Raw genomic sequence first — 23971 nt, forward strand, 5'->3', positions numbered from 1 at the left:
GTCCCCTTCAGAGCAAGTTCTCCGGGAACTTTTTATTCCTTGCCTCCCTTGAGCCAGCATCCCCTGTTTAAACTTTGCTCCTTTTTTGGCCCCATTTTGTATCCTCCCTGACTGGTCTGAATGCCTTCCCAATCTGGTTAGCGAGTTTGCCTTCTTCGGCTCCCGATCTGTTTTATTTATTGTCAAATATTTCCAATGCTCTGAATCAAAGTGACTCAGCAGAGTCATTTTATTGTTAAAGATATAAACAGTCTACAGGTTCATACATGCAGGCAGTGTTGCCTCAGATGGCTTTCTTCTGCTGCTCTTCTGTAACAGACTTGGAAGGAGTCCTGTCTCGCTGCCTGGCTGATGCAACAGCTTCTACCTTTGTGCATAGGTGGCTGCTCTTGTAAGTGGTTCTCACAATGTGGAACTCAATATGTTCTTGTGACCTGACATACATCCAGTTGCAAGCACTTTGTGTAGGGCCTGACACATCAATATCCTTGAAGTAGATGAAATGAATGGGTTGGAATGGCTCATCATCAACTCTGCCATTTATAGGGTAAGGTAGGTCTGAGGCTCCACACTGGTAGTGTGGATGTGATTTATGAGATCTCAGATGATGTGTATCAAATGGGGGGTGTTTCGGGTACAAGATGGGTGGCTAGGCAGAGAGAGAGACTACATTATGGTTCTCCCTACTAACAAGTGTACATCTTCCCATCCCTTATTTCTCCTTGGCTCCCTAAGGCATAGTGGTTACCATAGCAGCCAGGTGCTGATGATGTCTCCAGGGGATGGCAAGGTAAAATTGAGCCAGCTCTCAAGTCCTTACTTTGCCATGCTGTTACAGGCCGAGGTGAGATGGTCTGAAGTTTAGCCTTTGTCAGGCCCCCAACCTGTCTTGGATCATTTAGCCTCCTAAACCTTGCTTCTGTAGACTGCAACCAGGGCCCTGGAATACCCTTCCAGAGACTCTCCTCCCCAGGTTGTGTCTCCTGGCACTCTGCCTGGTTGCCTTGGAGACAGGTTCCACTGCGGACAAAGGAGGGAGCTGGGTCCTGCTTCCTCCCGGTCCTGCCGATGAGGATTTTTAGACCGTGGAGACTGCGCTGCCCTGCCCTACACTTACCCTCTTTCCCCACGTTCTCTATAAAGTGTAGTTTGCCTCCTCTTCCCACTGACGAAGACATGTGTAAGAGTGTGACCACAGGCGAGTGGAAGAAGGTCTTCTACGAGAAGATGGAGGAGGTGAAGCCGGCGGACAGCTGGGACTTCATCATAGACCCCAACCTCAAGCACAATGTGTTGGCCCCTGGCTGGAAGCAGTACCTAGAACTTCATGCCTCAGGCAGGTGAGTAGCCCAGAACTAAGGAACCTGCAGGTGGCCTCTGGAACCTTACTTAGCCCTGGGGCATCTTCTAAGGAGAGAGGACACACAGAACCCATGCTTGCTTAAGTCTTGCTGTTAGGCCAAGGTAAACTAGAAGACAGGTCATCCCTCAGAGGGGGTTGGGACCCTCAGTTTGAGCCTCGGCTTTCCGCTGATTACAGGAGAACTTCTCTTCTCGTGGCTTCTCCACTTGGCAAATAAAGAGGTGGATTATACTTAGGAGTTTCTGACTCTTGACAGCTTACATATTTTTTTGATTTCAATAATGTCTTTAAGAGTAGCTGTGAACTGAGAGAAGAGAGGCTTAGGTTCACCAGGGGTCAAGGGAATCTGTGCTCTTATATTGGGGATGTTCACACCTGGTTAATTCAGCTCCATTTGGTTTAAAACCGTGAACACACGAGTCACGTTAGAAACTAACTCTGCGGGTGTCTCCATGACGCTTGAGCAATCCACCCCTGCTCTTTGGGCTATGCTTTCTCCACTTGCGGAATGAAGGGTTGGCCTAGAGCTTCACCTTGCGCTCCAGAGATCAATGATGGTGACAATCATCCAGAATATTGGACCCCTTCCAGATTCAGTTCAGTACCCAAATTTTAGAAGGCTCCCACGTGATTTGTAGATACAAAGATACCCGAGAATAGCTACATTCTAGTCCCTGGGTCCAGTCGATGGGTCTATGTTAAGACTTTACTTTGGGGACTTGAGTGAGGGTAGAAAGGTAATGCAGGTGTTTGGGTTAAAAGCGAAGGCCTCCCTGCTTAGCCTGGCTCATTCTCAAGTCGTCTCCTGCCAGCATTGCTGGACGCTGATTCTGACTCTCACTAGATGTGTGTACACCAAGGGCTCTTTTACTATGTCTTGAACCAAAATTTCTGTGGCCCCTCCGGTTCCGACATGGCTTGAGTGAGGGAAATAGCTGTTAAAGATGTGAATAAATCCAAAGGCTAAAATGAAAACGTGGGGCGCCTGGATCAGATGTTAGGAGGGTGCTGCTTCCCCGAGGTTCTTGTGGGGTAGGGTGGGCACGCTTTGTGGCTAACTCGGACTTGGTCACTGACTTGTGATCCCCTGCTGGCCTCAGTCAGTGGGAGATTCTGGCCCTTGGGGGAAGGCAGGTCACGTTGGGCTCACTCTGCCTCCACTTCCAGGACGTGGGAATGCATTAGCTCTGGGCCAGTGCTAGCCTGTTCAGTGTTGACGGATAGGCTTATGTATCTCTTAGCCTGCAACATTCAGATTTGCTATCGGACTTCCACACAGTATGGGCAGAGGGCTCACTTAATGTACCCAGAGCATTTTATAGATGAGGAATGAATTCATCAGAGTTGGGATGAGGGACAAGGCCTGAAGGTACCAGGCTGAAAGGAGATGCGGACTCTGGAAAGCAACTAGGGAGCAGACCATTACTAGATGCCCGATGGCAAGTCTGGGAGACTGCTCTTGTCCCTTGGGCACTCACATAGAGCAAGGAGGATGGCGCCCTGGGGAAACTAATGGACCCTGGGGACTGTCAGCACACCGCCCTACCTCCGGGCTCTGTTTTTGTCAGTATCCACATCTCCTCACCCTTTCCTGGCCTGTTTCCTCCCTCCACATGGCCCTCTCTTCTTTCTCTTTCCACCGCTGGCAGGTTCCACTGCTCCTGGTGCTGGCACACCTGGCAGTCGCCCCATGTAGTCATCCTCTTCCACATGTACCTGGACAAGGCTCAGCGCGCTGGTTCGGTGCGCATGCGTGTGTTCAAGCAGCTCTGCTACGAGTGCGGTACAGCGCGGCTGGATGAGTCCAGCATGCTGGAGGAGAACATCGAAAGCCTGGTGGACAACCTCATCACCAGTCTGCGCGAGCAGTGCTATGGGGAGCGTGGTGGCCACTACCGCATCCATGTGGCCAGCCGGCAGGACAACCGGCGACACCGCGGAGAGTTCTGCGAGGCCTGCCAGGAAGGCATCGTGCACTGGAAGCCCAGCGAGAAGCTGCTGGAGGAGGAGGCGACCACCTACACCTTCTCCCGTGCTCCCAGCCCCACCAAACCGCAGGCCGAAGCAGGCTCAGGCTGCAACTTCTGCTCCATTCCCTGGTGCTTATTTTGGGCCACGGTCCTGATGCTCATCATCTACCTGCAATTCTCCTTCCGTAGTTCTGTCTAAGCTTGGGGTTAGTTGGTGGGAAGGGGTGAGGTGAGACCTGGCTTGGGAACGGGACACATTCTAATGTGATGCAGTTATTGATTCCGTGGGAACCCTGAACATTTATCCATTTTTTTTTCCTATCTGTAAAATTAAGGGTCTGGGCTGGCTGGTTGATTTCTCAAAAAGAAATCAAGGGTTCCGAAGGCCTTCTAGGTACCTCAGGAATGTTTGATTTGGGAAGTAGCCAATGAGTGAGTTGCTTTCTCTTAACCTAATAGCCGTCCCCACCCCCAACATCTGCCTTCTTCCTTGCTGCAATCAGAAGAGAACTCCTTTCCATGGTGTTCCATGTAGGGCTTTTGTATATACATATATACAATAATGTGTATATATACACAGACACCATATGTGTACATATATACATATATATGTATATCTATACATGCATATATATATATATATATATATATATATATATATATATATCTATACATATATATATATATATATATATATATATATATATATATATATGCTTAAAAAGAAAACAAGCTTGGAAATTATAGAGTTAGGTTATCTCTAAAGATCTTAAAGCCAAGGAACTTGACTTTGCTCTCTTGGTATTTTCACCTTGTCCTCATTATTAACCACAGCATCTAGCTGTAGCTTTACAGAATCTCTTTGCCTTCAATATGAGCCTGCCTCGGGTACACACAGAAGTTTCTTCTGAAGTTAAAGAGGTAGGGCCACTGGGCCGCTGGCTCCACTGTGCTGTGCATGTGTTCCCCGGACTGGAAGCTTCTGGCATCTTGTCCTTCCGGTGGGTCCTACAGTCTGCCTGCTTGACCAAGGGGTGACCGTTGAGGTAGAGTCACAGGGTGAGGCCTCACACTCAGTGCTTGTGGAGTGGCACAATTTAGAGAGGTTTGGGAGGAAACCACATAGAATGACTCCCCGTTATAGTGGAGAGCTTTCAGGGTTCAGACTGTCAGGTTACTTGTGTCACGAACAGGGGAACAGGGGCCTGGGCACCTGGGATTTTGTTGAAAGGGTAGAAGTCTGGTTTTCCACATTGGCTTTCTTGTCAAAGAGGCTTTCTACCTGGACCACAGTGATGGAGGATGCATTAATATACAAATAACTTGTTGGTAGAGAGTGCCCAGAAGCTCACATATTTTCAAAATAGGGTACATTACGGTTTGCAGCCACAGGACTGGCGACACCCTGATAATAGAGAGTAAGGAGGGGAGAGGTGAAGGGCTGGGAATGGGTTGCTCCCCACCCTGAGCTCTCGAGGCCCTTGTTCACTGTGTTAGTAACCAACTTCCTGTCCTCCAGTCAGGTCTATAGAAAGTCACAATGTTTGTAGTGAGGGCGATAGGAAAGCTACTTACATAAAGGTGGCACACATAAGACCTTCAGGGTGTCATTAATGCACCATTGAGATCCACATGGTCCTTGATGTCCCTGGGGCCATGAGTGTCCCCTCTCGGTATCCTGTCTTCTCTCTTACTGAGACTCTCTCTAGCCACTGCTCTGGGCCACAAAAAAAAAAAAAAAAAAAAAAAAAAAAAAAAAAAAAATCAGCACAAGGTAAGTGTCACCATGACCCTCGCTCTGACAGTAGCAACCAGCTGTGACTTCTTCCTTCACAGTATTAATTTCTTTAGTCAACCACACACCCTGGGCACCACTCTCTATTAAGTTCTGATCTGGGTCAATACAGTTGGCACCTGGAGCCAAATTGAGGCTGTCGGAGTCACCTGCTCACTTCAGGGCTTCTCAGCCTTCGCTGTATGTTAGGAACCCTGGGAACTTTTAAAAGCAATAGTAGTGACCTAAACATCTGAGTTAGAGCAAACCTCTGCTGCCTGGTGTAATCCGTCTAAGGAAGGGGCAGCTTCATTTGCATCCAGTTTATAAACGATGCCTGGCAATCTCCTATGATGAATCTCCCTGGCTTTCTCAGAACCCTAGGGCTCCGTTTCCCTCCTCAGTTGCCTTCCCTCTCATCCCGTTACCGGGGAGCACGGTCCTCCCTGTCCTCCCTGTCCTTTCCCACCATGGAGATCGGTTGCGACAAGGGCGTTACCCTACTCTCTGGTCTCCATTGCTTTGCTAGAATGCCTACACATCTGACCCGCTGTAATCTCTTAGTTTTGGAGGTCCTCCCCATTAGAAGGTCAATTCCAGCCAGCACAGACTCCCTGGATTGCATTTTACCTCTGTTGAGCACACACAGAACAAGAGCTCAGTAAGATTTTGTTGAATGACTAAGCAAATCAATAGCTAGGCTATCGCCAGCCACATCTTTGCTTCTGTGTACTGTTCGTTCGTGAGAATACGTATAGTCCCCTTTTCATAGGACCACCTAATTTCCTAGATCTTGTACCCATCAACCCCAAATAAACTATTTAAACCAAAGCACTTAGAGGGACAGGGTTGGTTTGTTTAAGATGCTAACATGGATTTAGACAAGTGATGCTGCTGAGCTCTCCAAGCCCGGAAGCTGTGGGTTCTGTTGTAACTCTGGATTGGTTGCCCTTGGGACGTTCAGCTGCTCATTTCGTCTCTACCTCAGGTGGCCTTTCTTGGGGGCTAAAACAGCTTTAGTTCTTTCCTCGTCTCACCCTTGTGAAGCCTGGCCCTTCACATGTCCCCCGGCTGGCCTACTCAGCCTGTTTCCGAGCACCCCGGATGACAGAGAGATCCTCACCGATCAAGGCAGCTCATACCGCCTTGGGCTAGCTCTGCCTGGTAAAGAAGCCTGCTTCTTTTTGGGTCTCCTCCAAAGGGCTGATGTTTTGCCATCTCCAAGTTCACAAGTGGAAGGGCATGGGGAAGCCTCCTTCCTTTTCCTAACCTAGGTCTTTCTCAGCAGTGCAGCTAGGGCATCCTTTTAATCTGAGTGAAGCTCTGCTACCCCTCTGCTCCCCTCCCCACTCTGTAAAACCCAGAGAGGGCATGGCTCTAATAGTCTTATAATCCCCTTTAGCACTCTTCCTTCTGAGGCTACACTGGCTTCTGTGCTGTTCTTTATCCATGCTGGAAATCCTCTTCCCTAGGGCCCGATCCCCATTCCCTCTACCACCAATGTTCTCCAGAAAGGCTCCTGGCTTGCTCTCTGACCTCTCTCAAGTCTTCTGTGAGTGTCACCCTCCCTTGGTCAGGCCTCCCTTGACATGTCATTTTATGCCACAACCTGCATCTGCACCTCACCCTCCATTTTTGGCCGTTTTCCTGTACTGTCCTCCTCTTCCTCCCCCTCGGCACCCCTCCTCCTCCTCCTTCTCCTTCTTCTTCAAGATTTATTTATTTTATGTATATGGGTACACTGTAGCTGTCTTCACACACCAGACGGGGACATCAGATCCCATTACAGATGGTCGTGAACCACCACGTGGTTGCTGGGAATTGAACTCAGGATCTCTGGAAGAGCAGTCAGTGCTCTTACCCGCTGAGCCATCTCTCTAGCCCAAATTTGCCTGTACTTCTGTCTGGATCCCCAGAATGCTGAAGCTAGGACAGGGCCTTATTTGTTGGTGTCTTATAAGGAATGTGACCCACAGAACCAGGGGTTAGGATGGAGAGGCAGGGAAGCAAAAGCCTTAGTTTGCTTGTTATCAGCACCACGTGATAAACACCACGGCGGCCGAAAGCAAATTGGAGAGGAAAGGGTTTATTTCATCTTATAATTCCAGAGAACCACCAAGGGAAGTCAGGGCAGGAACCTGAAGGCAGGAGTTGAAGCTGTGCCCATAGAGGAGTACTGCTTATTGGCTTGCTCAGTCTACAATCTTATACAACCCAGAACCCACATGCCCAGGGGTGACATTCCCTCAGTGGGCTAAGTCCTCTCATATAATTGTTAATCTAGAGAATGACTCTCAGGCCTGTCTATAACCTATCAGATGGAGGAATTTTCTCAATCCAGATTCAAACCGACAAGACACCTAACCAGTATAGAATAGGGGGAAAGACAATAGAAGGGGCTGCTATTAGATTAGTAGCTTACATTGATGTCTGTTTGCTAAGTCTCTGGATCAGTTGCCTCCTGTAACTGTGACTAAAACACCTCAGAGTGCAATGTCGGGGTGGAAACTTCTGTTTTACCTTGGAACTTCGAGGCTGTCCCTCTGTGGCACTTTGCCTCCACATGCTTGGACAGAATGTCATGGTGGCAGAAGGAGTATCCTCAGGATGAAGACAAACAGAATGAGACAAGGAAGGGCCACACCCTTCTAAGAGCCTATGTAGCCCCCCCCCAAGTGACCTACTCATTCCAGCTAGACCCCACTCCTGAAAGTTTCCAGAACTTTCCAATTGGCTTTACCAGGTAGATATCAGGTGTTTCCTATGTAGCAAGACAGAGGCCAATTCTTTAGGCAGCTCCCAGACTGATTAAAACACTGCAAATAGCTGGGCAGTGGGGGCGCACGCCTTTAATCCCAGCACTTAGGAGGCAGAGGCAGGTGGATTTCTGAGTTTGAGGTCAACCTGGTCTACACAGTGAGTTCAAGGACAGCCAGGGCTATACAGAGAAACCCTGTCTCGAAAACAAAACAAAACAAAAACAAAAAAAAACAAAACAAAAAAACAAAAAAACAAAAACCAAAAAAAAAAACAAAAACAAAAAAAACAAACAAGAAAACCCAACCAACCAACCAACCAAACAACACTGCAAATAACATCTAGGCTTTGCTCATATGGTCCATTCCACTTTCTCTGGAAGAATGGTGAGCTGAGACAAGAAAAAAAATACATTTCCTAGAGTTTCATATGTTTCCACACATTTGACTGATCTCCAGCATGATTATAAGGTTATTTTAGCTATCCTATGGTGATTTTGTAATGTTCCTGTGGGGGACACACACTTGGAGCTGCCTAGTATGGTTATACCATTTTGCTACAATGGCTTCAAATACTCCTCTTGTTCTTCACCTCATTAGAACTGGCATTTGCACAGGGCAATACTGATGCTGCCAGGAAACCAGACTTTCCACAGGGCAGTAGGGATGAGGTTATGGAACCAGAATCTCTACAGGGTGGTGGAATGTTGCCATGGGACCAGTCTCTGCATAGGGTGGTGGGATGCTGCCATGGGACCAGCTTCTGCACAGGGTGGTGAGATGTTGCCATGGGACCAGTCTCTGCACAGGGTGGTGGGATGCTGCCATGGGATCAGCCTCTACACAGGGTGGTGAGATGTTGCCATGGGACCAGCCTCTGCACAGGGTGGTGAGATGTTGCCATGGGACCAACCTTTACCCATGGTAGTGGGGATGATGCTTCATATGGCTTCATGTATTTCTCCTTTCACTCTACAGGTACATTCCAACACTCTCTAGTCATTTCTGGTTTACATCACTTCCTCTGCATTTCATTCATGTGAGGATAAACTCAGTGCTTCTGATTAGAATGCTTGTTGCCTCTTCTGCCTTGGCTCTCACAGACCCTCTTTGTAACTCTAAGGCATTATGATTATGAAAGGCTATTTAGAGGTCTCTGTAGACATCATGGCCAACAGAGTGATGGGAGAAGCAAGAAGGTGGCTTGGTTCAACATGACTCAATTTGATGTTGGTTCAAACTCTGAGAATCTGACCCGGAGTAGTTTATTTTAGGCATATTGAAGCACAGCACAATTTATAAAAAAAAAAAAAGTTTCTTAGTGATAATTAACAATCCCATGTGCACAACAAAGCTTAACACTTGACTACATTGAAACTCTGTAAAGTACATGGAGCATCTTCTATAAAGATAGGTTCTATACATTAACTGAGAAAACAAGCTCAAGCTAAGGGAAAGGGGTGGGGATCCAATGTGGTCTCACCATATAGACAGAGTAAAGGTCACCAGGCTATTACCCATGTCTGCTCCCAGCCTTCTGGGTGGAAACCAGGTTCTACATCTTTCCCTTTGGAGAGACAACCCTGCCTGCTTAACGTTCCTGTCTCCCTGGTGCTTTGTGAGCACAAGGACTTGCATGCCTCCTACATTTAGGGAAGTAAACATTTGCAAATCCATGGGTCTGAGAGTTGGAAGACCCATTAGAGCCTTGATCACTTTATTAAGCAGACAATAAAATGTCATCAGATCGTAGAAGTGTCTTGTTTCCAAACCTGTGAAGAGATGCAGAGCAAGGAGACTGCATCTTTTCCTGGAGAATTACACAGACATCCATTCCGCCCAGAGACGGCAGTGAGGGCAGACAGAAGAAACAAGGCCACCCAAGGCTAGCTCAGTGAAGCACAGAGTTTATTGGGGATCCCTTATGGAAGTGTGAGGGGCAGCTGCAGCTCTGAGAAGCCTGCTGCCCCATGAGGATGAGGGCTCACAAATGCCGTGACCCTAGCACCACCTGGAGGCCTTTTGGCAGGTGGAGACATGCAATTACTACTGCTTACCAACTTGGCCTTGTGCGTCTTGGCAATTTCAAAATTTTCCTGAAATTTGAAAGTTTTGTCTGCTTCCCAAGCTTATATGTTTCATTTATTTCCTGAGTTTCAAGACCCTCAACTCCTAGAGAGAATGTTTGAGTTAGGACAAAACCACTATACAACAGAGCCCAACCCTTATCTACAGCTTTAGTCTAGAACTTTCCTAGGACTCTTCCCACTATAGGAGATGCTTCTGGTTTTATTATTCAGCCCTCACCTGTCTCCCTGCTGTCCCCTGTACTTGTGACAGATAAGGAATTTCAGACTTGCTTGTTTATCTCTGCAGAATTCTCCAGGGTGGTTCCACACGCCACACACAACATGATGAACTTGTTAGATGTACTCAAAGTGTTATAAATAAACTCCCCAGGAGACATTCCAAAAGCCTGGCCCTTCTCCCACTGTAGTGTCTGCACATGGATTTTGGTGCTTACACTAAGAGGAGACCTACTGGTACCATTTGCAGCTCTAGAGGCTGGGGTCCTTAATGCTGGGGCAGCAAGAAGTAATAGTTTGATTACATCCCAAAACCCACTGAGGGACTGGTCACTAGCCTTCTGGAGAATTCCCCTAAAGTTTTCTCGAGAACCAAGAAACTTAACAGAAGGAAAATGAAGGCACCTGTAAAATAAATTAAAAATACAGGGCTTTTTTCTTACAGATGAAGACCCGGGGTATAAATAGATTAAGAGCCTGACCAGCACAGTGCACCAAGGGTTCATAGATCAGGAAACACAGGGCTGGAAATCACTTGAGGACCAATCCTGCCTCTTACCAGCCAGCACCTGAGTGCTTTGAGTCTTATCCCTCCCTCCATCAAACTAGGCATAACTTCGTATTGTTCAGTATTGCTTGGGGCCATGCCTCCCACATGGCACATGGTCTACTAAACACTCAAGCCCTTTCTCCCTTCAATTAAACTCTTCTCCTTTGAGCCTTGACACTCTTTCTGCCCCGTGACTTCATATAATGCTGTTGGTCAATGCTTATGGAAAAAGAAAGATTGATCTCCCAGCCCAGGTTTCAAACTGGCTTGTTTCCATGCATCCACAGTAGTTTCTTTCCTTGTCTTTCTATTTATTTCACAGCCATACCATTGTTTTTCCAGAAGCATGGTGACCATACTTCATTCTTCAAAGGTTGCTATTTTAAAAATCTCAAACAGAAGACACCAGTGGTTTTCGGGCCCCATTCCTACTGTCTAGAATACCCCAGGAGGACTTTAATTCTTTTCCAAGTCTCATTCTGTTTCTCTGTAGGACTCCCAACTAAGGCATTTCCTCTGGAGTCATTTCTGGCATTGCTGGTATCCTAGCACATGCAGGGAGGAGATGAAAGCTGATCCCCCTTCCCCCCACCCCCCACTCCCCACCCCCAAGAAGCAGGTGGACGTGTGTCTGGGGTGCAGAAATCTCACTGATCTGGAAGCTCTAGCTCTGGCTCACGGTTACCCGGGCTGCTGACCTCAGATGACTTGGATTTTCTCCTGCATAAAGTTTCTGAGGCAGGCAGTAACTGAAGGATCCTACACACGTTGACTTTGCTTCTGCTCTCTTCAGCCATCTCTGTCCTTGGGCATCTCTGTCCAGGGACATATTGACCCCTGTCTCTCTAATGCGCTATAGAACTGTTATCCCAGGATGTCCTTATGTCTTTGTCAGTTTGAAATGTGTCCTTCTTATGGAATAAACTCTTAACCTCTTCCTTCCCTTTATTCTTTTAAAGCGAACTTTCATCAACCCAATGCTCCCGCTTCTTCTAAAGATGCATATTTTGAAAGGCACCTCCCTTGGAAGGCTTGGCCTTACGCAAAGCCTTGGGTGGTAATGATGAAGTTTCAGTTTGTGTTTTGTCTTCTCATTTCTTTTTTATTTAGGTCATTAAAGACAATTTAGAATTTTATACTTCAGTGCTGTGTTTATGTCATTTCCACCCCACCCTCTCCTGTCCCCAACTTTTGCCATGTCTTCTCTACTCCTATTCAAATCCTCCCTCTCTTCTTCAATTACAGTCACACACATATGTACATATAAAGACAGCTTGATGAGTCCATTTAATGTGGGTCATACGCACACCTGTTTCGGACTGATTGCTTATAAATGGATAACCTATTAGGGAGCTTATCCCTAGAGAAGAGTGATCCTGCCTCTCTCAGCAGCCATTGACGGCCTATAGCTCTTCACACAGGGGAAAGACCTTGTGAGATTTCCTACACCTATGTTGTTTATTGAGTTAGGGCTTTATTGCTGTGAAGAGACGCCATGAACACGGCAACTCTTATACAGAAAAACATTAAATTGGGACCGGCCTACAGTTTCAGAGGCTTAGTCCATTATCATCATGGCTGGAAACATGGTGGCGTGCAGTCAGACATAGTACTGGAGAAGGAGCTGAGAGTTCTACATCCGGATCCACAGGCAGCAAAAAGGAGAGTGTGTGCCACACTGGGTATAGATTGAGCATTTGAGCCCTCAAAGCCCTCCACCACAGCAACACATTTCCTCCAACAAGGTCGTACCTACTAATAGTGCCACTTCCTATGGACAAGACTTTAAACACATGAGTCTGTGGGGGCCATTCCTATTCAGATCACCACAGTTGCCATGCCTACTAGTGTTGTCATTGTGCAGGCCTCGTTTTGGTGACCATATGACTGAGATTTCATGGTTGCAGCTTCCCTGTCCTACCTAGAAGATGCTGCCTCACACAGGCATCCTGGTCCTCTGCGTCTTACAATCTTTGTGTTACCTCTTCTGCAATGGTCCCTGACCCTTAGGTGAGGGATTGTTGCATATATATCAGCTGGGGGCTGGGCACCCTATGGTTGTTGTTCTCTGCAATTTGACCAACTATGGAGTTTTGGGGTGGTCTCTTCTGAAAAAAGAAACTTCTTTGATGAGAGTTGAGAGCTGCACTTATCTGAAGGAATAAAGATAAGTATTTTTTAATGCATCTAGAAAATATACTGGGAAGTGGCAGTTTTATCTCCTGTCTGGTAAGTTTTTACTTTGTTCCCCCCCCCCTCCATAGATGTAAATATTCTGAGACGTGACAAGATATTTGTTATATGCAGGATTCATTTACCCAACACATGTCTATTGAGTACATATTTTAATGAGCTAGACATTGTTCTAGGCATGTAGTACATAACAGAGGATACCAGACTAGCCCCTGTTGTTGATAGTAGACTTACTAGATAATAAACAATATACAATGTACGGCATATTAAATAGTTTCCTTTAAAAAAAAACAATTAGAAGGATAGTTAAATATCAAGAAGAGAAGGAGAAGAGTGTTGGGTTAGGGGGGGTGTCTCATGTCCACTCTGCTACTCGGGGAGGTGGGACATGGGAGTTTTGACTGTGCATACCCCACACTGGTGCTGGGTGGGTATCGGGCTATGTGAAGCTGTGGAACACCACTCCAGGGGTGGGGGAGTGTGATCTGAGGTCCCCAGGGATTGCCAGAGCTGACTAGGGAGTCCCCGGGCCTGCAGGGAGTTCTCAGGCTCTTGGGCACCCCAGGTGCCACTGGATGCTGCAGAAGGGCTGAGAATGGAGTGGGGGGCTGCAGGCTGGATCTAGCCTGGGGCTGGAGGGAAAGGGGGAGAGATCTGGCTGGGTCCCTCGAGGAGGAGAGTCCTTGGCTTGTAGGTGGGAGGCTTGGCTTGGTGGAGGCCATGGGTGGGAGTGCTGAGAGGCCTTCTGTGAGAGATTAGGCGGCTCTTTAGGTGAAGGCCTGTTCTGTTGCTCCCCATGGTGGATCCCGATGAAAAGAGACAGTCCATGGTTTTAAGGCATTTATTGCCATGGCAGAGAGTTGCGATGAGTAAAACTGTACCCTACTTTCTCAGGGAGGGCCTGAAGTCAATTAAATACCTTTTGCAGGAAGGAGTGTCTGGGAGGGGAGTTTATTGGCTAAGCCTCCAGGCTTTTAGATACCTCATTAAAATGGAGATCTGTCTTGAGGCTGTGACCTATGGTCAAGTCCTCTACCTGTGGAGGGGATTGGAGCATTGCTCTTATGTGACTGGTGGCCACAAACCTATGGAGAGCTGTGGCCTCTTGCCAAGAACCTCATGTCTAAGAGCATGACAAGACTCCTACCATCCCTTGCAGGGTTATGCCCTGCAGGGTCACAGGGGTTTCAAGCCTGTGCTCCACCAGGGACCTGGCTGCCTATCACAGTCCATACAGAAGAGGATGGAGTTACAAATTTAGGTTAGATAGCTAGGGAGGGCCTCAATAACAGAAATATTGAAAAGAAAAAAGTTGGGGCACAGAGAGCAATGGCTTGTACCAAGGCCTTGAAACAGGAGCAATCTCAAATGCTCACTATGACTGCATAGTAAAAGGACCAGGAGCAGAGCTCTGTGTGTATAAATCACAGGTTACAGCTCTGGGTCACTGCTCACATGATAGACAGGAAGCCCTTGGAGTTTAACAATTGGTGTGTGTGTGTGTGTGTTACTTTCCTATTGTGATTAAACACCATGAACAAGGAAACTTACAGGGTTTATTTGGAGCATACAGTTCCGGAGGGATGACGCTGTCACCATCATGATGAAGTGGGGTAGCAGAACCCACTGGTCCTGCTGCAGGAGGGGGCCATGTTGATGTCTGTGGCCCATGTTACCACTAAAAGCCAGGTAGATTTCCATTGCCTGTGCTGCTGCCCAAAGTCATGTTGATGTGAATGGCCTGTGTTGCCACTTGAGGCCATGTTGATGTTTTGCAGCTGGCAGCTGTGTGGATGCCCATGGTTGGTGCTGCCCCTAGAGGCCATGTTGATACCCATGGTCCATACATGTTACCACTGAAGGGCATGTGCATGTTCATGGTTTGAGCTCCCATAGGAGGCCATGTTGATATTCATATGGCTGTCTTCTGGCATCATATTGGTCCCCATAGCCTGTATTGTCCCAGAGGCCATGTTAATGTCTGTGGCCTGTGCTGCCACCAAGAGCTAGGATGTTGTCCATGGCCCATGCTGTGGTAGAGAGCAGGATCATGCTGAGGCCTGTCACACATGTTGATGCCTGTGGTCTGCGCTGTCACCAGAAATCATGTGGAGATCCATGATCCATACACCTGCTGGCTGTAGAGGGCAAGAGGACTTCTTCTGCAGAGGTATTGAATGCTGTAGACTCAAACGTAAGAGAGACATAGAAAGATTCTCTGGGAAGCCCTACTCCTTCCTACCCCTCCCCCGCCACAAAAGTGGCAGGCTAGACAAGAAGCCATAGAAGAGAACTATTAAAAAGTGCAATAAGGATGCTGAAGCGATGCTATCCACAGTTGATGGCTTCTGGTGGGGGGTGGGGCGGGCTCAGTTTTCATTAAGGGGCTGGCCACTGTGAGTTTGACCATGTTTCAGTGAATCTACGGGCAAAACAGATTGGACTCTTTTTTTTCCCTCTTTTTAGGGGGAGAGGGGTGGTTACAAGGTGGGGAGCTGACCTAGGAGGACAGAGGTTGGGATGCATTAGGTTAAATTTCCAAATAACCAATAAAAAAAATATTACGTTGAAAAAAAAAATGACAAGGTATCAGTAATAGATCAGAAAGGGGGGGCAAGCTAATGGGAGTCACCTGTGTTTAGATGATGCTAAAGATCCAGAGACAGTGACAGCACACAGATGGGGAAGAGTGTTGAGGACCGGAACTTGGGGCTCTCCAGGCAGAGATTGGAAAAGATGGAGGAACTCATGGGGGAGACTGTGAAGATGGAGGTGCAGGAAGCATTTATGATAAAATGTCTGAACCCAGAAATAGAGCTAGGACTGGGCTCCATCCCGGTCTTCACAGTCAGCCGCAGATCTCTCCGTCCTGGCACAAGCCACCTCCTCTCATGGCACAGTCTCACAGTTTGGCTTGGAACCCTGTCGGGACTCCTCACACAGAACACTATTTCATCCCTTTCGAGCGGGACATGGACTTGTGTGTCTATTTTTCTTTTCCAGGGTGTTTGAAGTATTTCATAATTTAACAATGTACTGAAATAAAAGTGACTTAGTGGGAGGCCTAGACTGCCAATTAGGAATTGAGCACACAAGGTCACACCAAGACAGAAATGTTGTGGAGTTGTTTAAAGGAACAAATTCAGTTGTGATGGGCCCTATTGGCAGGCCTGAAGCACGTATGGCATTTAATGGACATGGATTAAATAAGCCACATGGTTGTAGGAGTTGGGAAATATAATGTCACATGATAAATAACCTAAGGGAAGATAAAAGTCCTCATCATCTAACTGGGTCAGCAGCTTCAGAGACCTTGAAGCTGGGCTGAATCTATATGGAACCTGAGAACGCCAGGGTTTGCTCTGATTGGTGCTTGATTATCACTATAGACTGGAAGAACATGACTTGTGCATCAGTTAGCATCACGTTACCGCCACAGAGTATCTGATGCAGGCTATTTAGGGGCAAAAATGGCCTATTTTGCTTAAGATTCTAGAAGCTCAAGGGCATGGCTCTTTCTATGATCTAAGGCTATGGCTGACAATGGTAAAACATGTGTGTTAGAGTGAGCACAAATATCCTAAATCAGGAGACACAGAAAGGGGGTGAATGGGTCACCATAATTTTTGGAGGGCACAGCCCTGCTGACGAAAACACTAAGTCCTATCTCCTAAAACTGCCCCCCCCCCCGAACAATGCTACCCTGCCACCTCTTCTGTCCCTGTTTTTACTAACTGAGTAACCTCAATCCAAGTCATAAGTCTGGGACAAACAGGCTCCCACATTCTTCAGAGGTTACATTCTGGCAGAATAGTCTAGAACAGTGGCTCTCAAATGATGTTCATTAGAACCACATGGACATCCTCAGAACCTCCAGTGTTCAGGCCTTATGCCAGCCACCCCAGGCATGAGCATATGAGCAGGGGATTCTATCCATATCCACGCTTCAGAGACCTCTGATTTTGTTGGGGGCTAGCAAAGGACTAACAGAAGCAGTGGGGGGAAGGGCATCCCTGCCTGTTCTGACCTGTTTTGTCACTCATCATGTATGCTCTTGGCACCACTTGGACTAGACACACCTTCTCATTGTCATAACATGCTTTGTCCCCCATTCCTCTAGGGGGAACTCCCTCAGAGCCTTTGTTATCTGCCTTGATGTTGAAATGGTCCTGGCTCTTCTTCCCTGGGATCAGAGGCTCATTGCTGGGAATCGAGCCTGTGTTTTTGCATCCAAATGACATTTTCTTGATCTCTTTGGGAAAAAAAGACCAATGCATACCAGATGCAGGAGAGCACTACAAAGGCCCCGTTTGTCTCCTTGTCTCAGGCTCGGAGTAGCCCACGCTTCCTTTCTAGCGTGATGCCAGTAGGCAGAGAAAGACCAGAGATCTGGAAAAGCATCACTCCTTTTGGGTTCTGGTCCCTGCTCTGTTTCTTGTTCTGCTAATGCTCTCTGAAGCATTCACAGAGGGTGAGATCTTCTTCAGGCCTGGCCCTAGGTTCTTGGCACTCCAGATGCCCAATACTCTCCTTCCTGTGGATTTCATTTCAATGAGGAACAATAGATTTCTTGCCTGATGTTCGGAGGCCATCTTGACTCTGAGTTCATTCTCTACACTGACGCCTCATTCGAAGGATGAACTGATCATACATCTTCTTGGTTCAGAAAGCTCAAGTCTTTCCTTCCCCCCAAAACCCAAAAGCTTCTAGAGCCGTTCATAAATCCTCCAGCTTTCAGTCTCCCCAGACTCTGTGGTGTTCTTTCTTCCGACTTTCCAGTCTCTTCCGGGACAGCTTTCCCTAGATTCTCAGGGACACCATGTCACTCAGTTTCCTTCCAGGGTCTTTTCACCTCCTTGCGCCCCCATAATCTGCTCCCCACTTTCTGAGGCATTTTTCCTTGTCTTAGTTTCTTACTGTAGAAGAGTTTTTCTGTTTAGCAGACACTACAGCAGGAATACCCTAGCGAGGGCATTGCTACAGAGTCACAGAAACATATTCTGGATCACGAGCTAGAACACTGGGGGACCTTGACCCATTTCTCTTTTCTATCAGCTGAGTAAATGGACTCAAAGGCCGAAGCCTGGGAAATGGTGACTCTCATATTCTTCTGGGAGGGGCGTGCCATATGGGCCGGATAACTCAGAACACTGATTCTCAGACTGGACCCCTGGTAGAACCAACTAGGCGTCTTCTAAGGGGCACTAAGGCTCAAACCTTACACCAGACAGGAGAAGGACCTGGGAGTCTTTGCCCTAAAGCTCCCCCTGTGACCTCTGTGTGTTGCCTCATTTCTCAAAAGTTGGTGTGCCTGCCCCGGGATTAAGCCCCAGAGTTGATCAGAAATTGCTTGCAAGTCCTATGTCTTCTACCTTCTAGCTGACAGGTCACTTAATTTTTAAAGACTCTGTTTTAGAATGGTTTTTCATCTATAAAGGTTGTGACGATGGCACAGAGAGTTATGGTGTCTCTCATGCTAGCAGTATCTGTTTCTGACATGCCCTCTATTCTTTAGAGCAGTGGTTTTGCTATAATAAATGAACCAACACAGACAGATTGCTCACAGTCAAATCCATACTTTGTTTGAATCTCCTTAGTGTTTGCTCCCACCACCACTCCCAGCCCCACATTCCAGGATCCCATGCAAGATGCAATTGTTTGTGAGGTCTACTCTATGAATGTTTCAAACCAAGTGTTTTAGAGGCCTTTAAGTTATGGTGATGAAGCCAGAGGCCTAAAATCAAGGTGCTGCCTGTCCTTAACTTTCTGAGGTCTTGGTGGCAGTCCTGGGCCACCTGAATTGTACCTGCAGGATTCTGTACCTACCGACATGGTGTTTTTCTCTGTGTTTGTGTCTTCTTCTCCTATGAGGATAACGGTTGTTCTGTCTCTAGGCTGACCTCTTCTTAATTAATCACACTGGTAATGATGCTGTTTTGAAATAATTCACACGTAGAAGAACTGGAGTTTAGCGGGTCAATATCTTCTGTGGGTATACAATACAACCCATTCTAAACTTCTGTTGGTTGTGACATTTTAAAAATAATATCCCTGTCCCCCTTTTTGGAGACTTGAACAGTTTGGGGGTACATTGGTCAGATGCTCTTCAGAATACTCTTCAGTTGAAATTTGTCTGATTTGAGTTACAGAGTTTGTGGAGAAGAACAGAGAGATGCAGAGCCCTGTTCAGTCTCACTATGGGTGCTTACTGTTGAGATCAACCTTCACTTTCTGACTGAGGTAGGGTCCGTTGCTGTCTGCATTGTGGAGTAACTATGTTTTCTTCTCATACTGTTCTTTTTCTTCCATGTGTGTGGTGGGGGATCGGACCTGATATCTTGTGGATGTTAGGTAAGCACTCTTCCCCTGTGCTACACCCAGCCCCATACTATGCTTTTTGGAAGAAAACTATTATGTACTGCTCACCCTTGAAGGATGGACAAGTTTCTTCACAGCAGACTTGTCTACTCTCACAGTTTATGTGCCCATTAAACAATTTATTCATAAAGTATATGCTTGTGGTTACTTGTTTTATATTTTGGATTATTATTCAATATAACTTTGTTTTTGTGGTTCAAATTGTTCCATCTTTGTCCACTGGGGCTCTTTCAGTTGGGTCTTTGCCATTTGGAGATGTCCCCACCATTGAGGACATTTTTGAATGCTTCCTTACTTTCTGGCACCGTAAGGCACTCCAGGCTTGTTTTGTGTACTTCGTGCCTAAGTTCTAGAATCAGCTTCAAAGGGGGCCTTGTTTACTGGAGGATTATACAATACGCCAAGATCTGGGGTCTTGGTTTGTTTATTGCTGTGTAAGTTTCTGCTTCTAGGTCCAGTAACAATCCGTTTGCGGTGCTTCGGTTGGCTCACCGTAAAAATGGGGGATCAGAGGAGTAATTCCATCATGGATTATTGTTGGAGTTCAACTAGAGAATGTGCAAGTAAGAGATTCAGTATCAGTCAGCTCACTGTATACTAAAAAACATCTATGATTACTTCCAAAAGAATGTATATATTTAGACTAAGCTTCTAATTTCTCAGTAGTTTTTCTCTTCCGCTGACTCATGCATTTAATAATCTCAAACAAGAGAAGGCAAGCATTTTCTTTTCAGTTTAATGAATAGACTGAGGTCAACCTTTGCTGCTTCAGAGCTTGTCTGTCGATTTATTAAAGAGCCATTCTAAACTTGAGATTCGCTGTGCCTCTATTGGGAGTTACCCTGACTTCCTCTCTCAATGTCTTGCTTATCTCTTGTTTGAAAAACATCTTAGAGGTGATAGGTGGGTTTTGTTCGTTTGTTTGTTTGTTTGTTTGCTTTTTAAGTCACGCTTTTGTAGAATAGATTAACTTCTAGCATAAAGAAGGTACATATTCCAGAATGTTGACTTTGCCAGGGTAGACAGACATTGAACATATAAACTCAAAAACAAAAACAAAACCCCTTTCTAATCTGGATGTGGGTGGTATTTGAGAAGGATAATTTATGTGCTGAGACGTCAGCTTTTTGGTATCCTGATAATTTGCAGAGACAATGGTGATTTTTTTTTTTTTTTTTTTTTTAGAAAGAATGAATCAATAGAACCAAAGACATGCTTTCAAATCTACAAGTCAACTTTCCCATCAGCTTTTCTCTTTTCATGGTACACTGATCCTAATCGAATAGAACAAATTTTTGAATCATGTAAACAACTTACCAGACCCATCAGTGCATGAAAAAGTCCACAAGCCAAGCAGAGCTCTTTGACTCAACACAGATGTTTATTGGAACGAATGTGTAGTTTCCCATAAGAACAACTTCTTTGACTAATGAGTCCCAGGCATGATCATCACTGCTAATACCAGCGCTCACAGTATGAAATCACAGCTTTCATTATACAAATCAATTTCTCGGGAGGTAGATTTCAGTTGCCTGGAAGGCAGGGCTTTTTTATGGGCAGCACATTTTAGAGTTGCTTAGGAACTGGCTGGATTCGTAGGTAGTGAGTTGGTTAGTATTAGGTTATGGATTTAGACACGGTAGACTCCAAGGCTACACCATCCTTCTGTGTCTCTAGTTTTAGGTGATCAGGTTTCTTGGACCATAACAGAATCTAGACTTCTGTCTTAGTGTTCTATTGCTGTGAAGAGACACTGTCACCAAAAGCAGTTAAATAGGGCTAGGTTACAGTTTCAGAGGTTTTGCCCGTTTTTATCATGGCAAGAGCATGGTGGCATGCAGGCAGACATGGTGCTGGAGAATTGGCCAAAACTCCAACATCTTGAGACCCTGAGCCTGGTTTGGGCTTCTGAAAACCTCCAAAGCCCACTTCCAGTAACATTATTTCCTCCACAAGGCCACTCCGACGCCTGTAAGGTGACACCTAATCTTTTCAAATAGCAACACGATGGGGGCCATTCTTACTCAAACCACCAGATCATGTCATAGGTATTTGGAGGCCAAGGTTCAAGTTCCATGGGATATTTAGTTATTTTTCTCAAGATGAAGTCATAATTTGGAGGATAAATAGAATAAACTGGGCCCAGCCAGAAGTTGGTATCTGCATGGGAAGCCTGAGGCTTTTGAAGCGCTGAGTGTTAAGGATAAATACTCTTTTTTAGTTCCTGATGAAGAATTTTGGAGAGAGGCCTGTTAAGATGTTGGTTCTCATGTTGAATGCTGGTTTTCTAGAAATATCACTACTATGGGAGGGTCTGGTGGTATCTGAGTGGATGCAGATTCCCATTCTTCTAGAAGAGTTTCCTTGGCCTCACTTGTGGAAATACTCACTTTCTGAAGGTCATTGCCTTCTAGGCTGGTTCTTGGCCTTCCCCTCCTTCAATTATGTACAACACCGGGCTTTCTTCTATCTCCATGCCTCTCTAAAATACACTTGTCTGGGGTCATTCCCCTATGGAAGTCACATGTGTGTCACAGTTCCACCAGGAACGTCTGGAAGCCATGACCCATACGTTCCTCGCTTCAGCAGGCCACAGCAGCAGTCGCCATGTCCTGGACAGCAGACTGCTCAGGAAGTGCTGTGGAGGGGCAGGCACATTGTCTCCAAGCAGTTTCAAAGCTGCATCAAAAGCCTTCATCAGGAACTAAAATAGAGTAGCAGCTCGCTTGAGCAGTACCTGATTCTTGGGTTTGGGCCATCTCTTTGCATAATAGTCAAACACATAGGGATAGAGTGACATGCTCAGAGGGGTAGTAGGGCAAATTGTTGTCCCTGAGTGTGGAGCCTTGGGCTTAATGCCCTCAAGTCCTCATTCCTCACTGTCTTCCTCATTTACCAGCGATTCTTCTGGAATCTAGCAGCAGCAATACAGGTCAAGGGTCAAAGTCTACTATGAAAAACAATTCTCAGGCACAGAAACTCAGGGTCGGGCTTCTGTTTGTTTGAAAAATCTTATCTTGGATGAGGTTTCTAGAAACTTCTTCAAAGACAAGCGTTCACAGGTTGGTGAGACAAAGGGGCAAGAATCAGAGAAATGGCAGCCTAAGCTCATCTGAGATGTGGAGATGGAGAAGGAGAGTGACAGAGAGAGAGAGAGAGAGAGAGAGAGAGAGAGAGAGAGAGAGAGAGAGAGCAAGAGGCTGAGCCTGCCAGGGCCTGCCTTGTGCGGCCCATGCTTAGAGGCGAGAAGGGGGATGGGGCTCAGGAAAGCCACTCTATTTAGAGCAAGGGGAAGATCTTTGGCTGCACGTGACCTTGGTTATGTCCTTTGGGGCTTGAGTATGGTGGATTACTGTGGGAATTTTAGGGACAGCAGGAAAATTTTGTCTTTTGAACCTAGTGAACATTTTTCTTCTGGATTACTTTGAATCTAATTCATCACAGGGGGCATGACTCCCTTGGATTCTAGAATGTCAGAGCTTACAAGTACCTTCAAAACAAGAAGAAAAGACTTGTCGTGAGGGTCCCACGAGAGACGTGAGGGTCCCACGAGAGACAGAGGGCAGATATGACTTCACAACCCACCATTTCCTCTCAGCCCTGTTTCTCTTACCATTTGGTACTGAGCTCAAGCACCAAATGACATTGCTGGGTGTGTGACTGGGGTCATGTCATAGGGCTGAGAATTTTATTTTGTTTACATTTTTATGGGGGAATGGGGCTGGGCTTGGGAGGATGGTATTTGGTGAAAAAGCTTAGAATTTAGGGGACAGATTAAAGCAATGGCTGAGGGTGGGTGGAGGGGTGACAGTAATCATTCCTAATACCCTACTGAGTGTTTACACGGGACCTCTACCTGCCCGGTGGACACAGCTGCCTTTTGCTAAGTCACACTTTTAGAACACATAGTTTAGGTCCAACACCAGGCTAAGTACTATGTATATATTAACTTTCTCCTCAGAGTGGTTTTGTGAGGTAGATAAGGTCTGGCATTGGCTTCTCATGGTTGAAGAACAGGCTCAAAGAGGCAGTCAGCTGTCCATCATTACAAAAATTTTAAGTGGTGGAGCCTGGACGCAGCCTGACCGGCTTTGCTCCTCTGCCTCTATAAAGACCAGGGGAAGGAGGCTCAGCGAACCACAGTATCACCCAGGAATGAGCAATGAAGACTGAGGACCAGAAAGGAAAGGTTGCTTGCGTTCACTGATCTTCTGTTGGTGTTGGGCTGGGATTCGAACTCAGTTCCTCACCCCAGTGATCCTCTGGATCCAGTCCTTGTTGGGGTAGATGTAAGAATAAACTCCATAGCGATCTTTCTTCCCGCAATCTTCACCCCAGGACACCACGCCCACCAGGTACCATTGGTCTCTCTCTGCATCTTTGGTCACCATAGGGCCTCCAGAGTCACCAGCACAGGCATCTTTCCCCCCTAGATGAAAGGGAGATACAGATAAAATAAAGAGAAAGACACTTTCCCAGCACAAACTTGTGTCTGACTTGTAGTTCAGACAATCGGCCACTGGAGGGGGCAGCAGACCATTGGATCCAAAGTTGTGCTCTACAGGTCAGGTAAGATATCAGAAAGGGCTGGTTCAGGAAGGGATGCCAAAAGTTCTGTATTCTCCCACCCCTTCTCTTCCCTCTCCCTCTGTTCTCCCATTCCCATCCCCACTGTCTGTGT

The 23971-nt window shown here is 46.5% G+C and overlaps 2 protein-coding genes across 2 annotated transcripts in view; one reads left to right on the forward strand and one right to left on the reverse strand.

Moving 5' to 3' along the window:
* The first annotated feature begins 1068 nt into the window (after nucleotides 1-1068).
* On the forward strand, nucleotides 1069-3532 carry Rtp1 (receptor transporter protein 1). The gene is made up of 2 exons (XM_021210071.1): nucleotides 1069-1340; nucleotides 3013-3532. Exons 1-2 carry the CDS (start codon nucleotides 1069-1071, stop codon nucleotides 3530-3532), a joined length of 792 nt encoding a protein of 263 aa, XP_021065730.1.
* Nucleotides 3533-20684: 17152 nt separating this feature from the next.
* The window catches only part of Masp1 (mannan binding lectin serine peptidase 1), a 72294-nt gene continuing 69007 nt past the window's right edge, over nucleotides 20685-23971 (reverse strand). Inside the window, exon 16 of the mRNA XM_021209130.2 lies at nucleotides 20685-23719. Coding sequence (XP_021064789.1) covers nucleotides 23529-23719 — 191 coding nt within the window. The 3' untranslated portion in view covers nucleotides 20685-23528. The remainder of the gene's footprint in view (nucleotides 23720-23971) is intronic.

This window comes from Mus pahari, chromosome 12 (assembly GCF_900095145.1).
Source record: "Mus pahari chromosome 12, PAHARI_EIJ_v1.1, whole genome shotgun sequence".
Classification (NCBI taxonomy): Eukaryota; Metazoa; Chordata; class Mammalia; order Rodentia; family Muridae; genus Mus; species Mus pahari.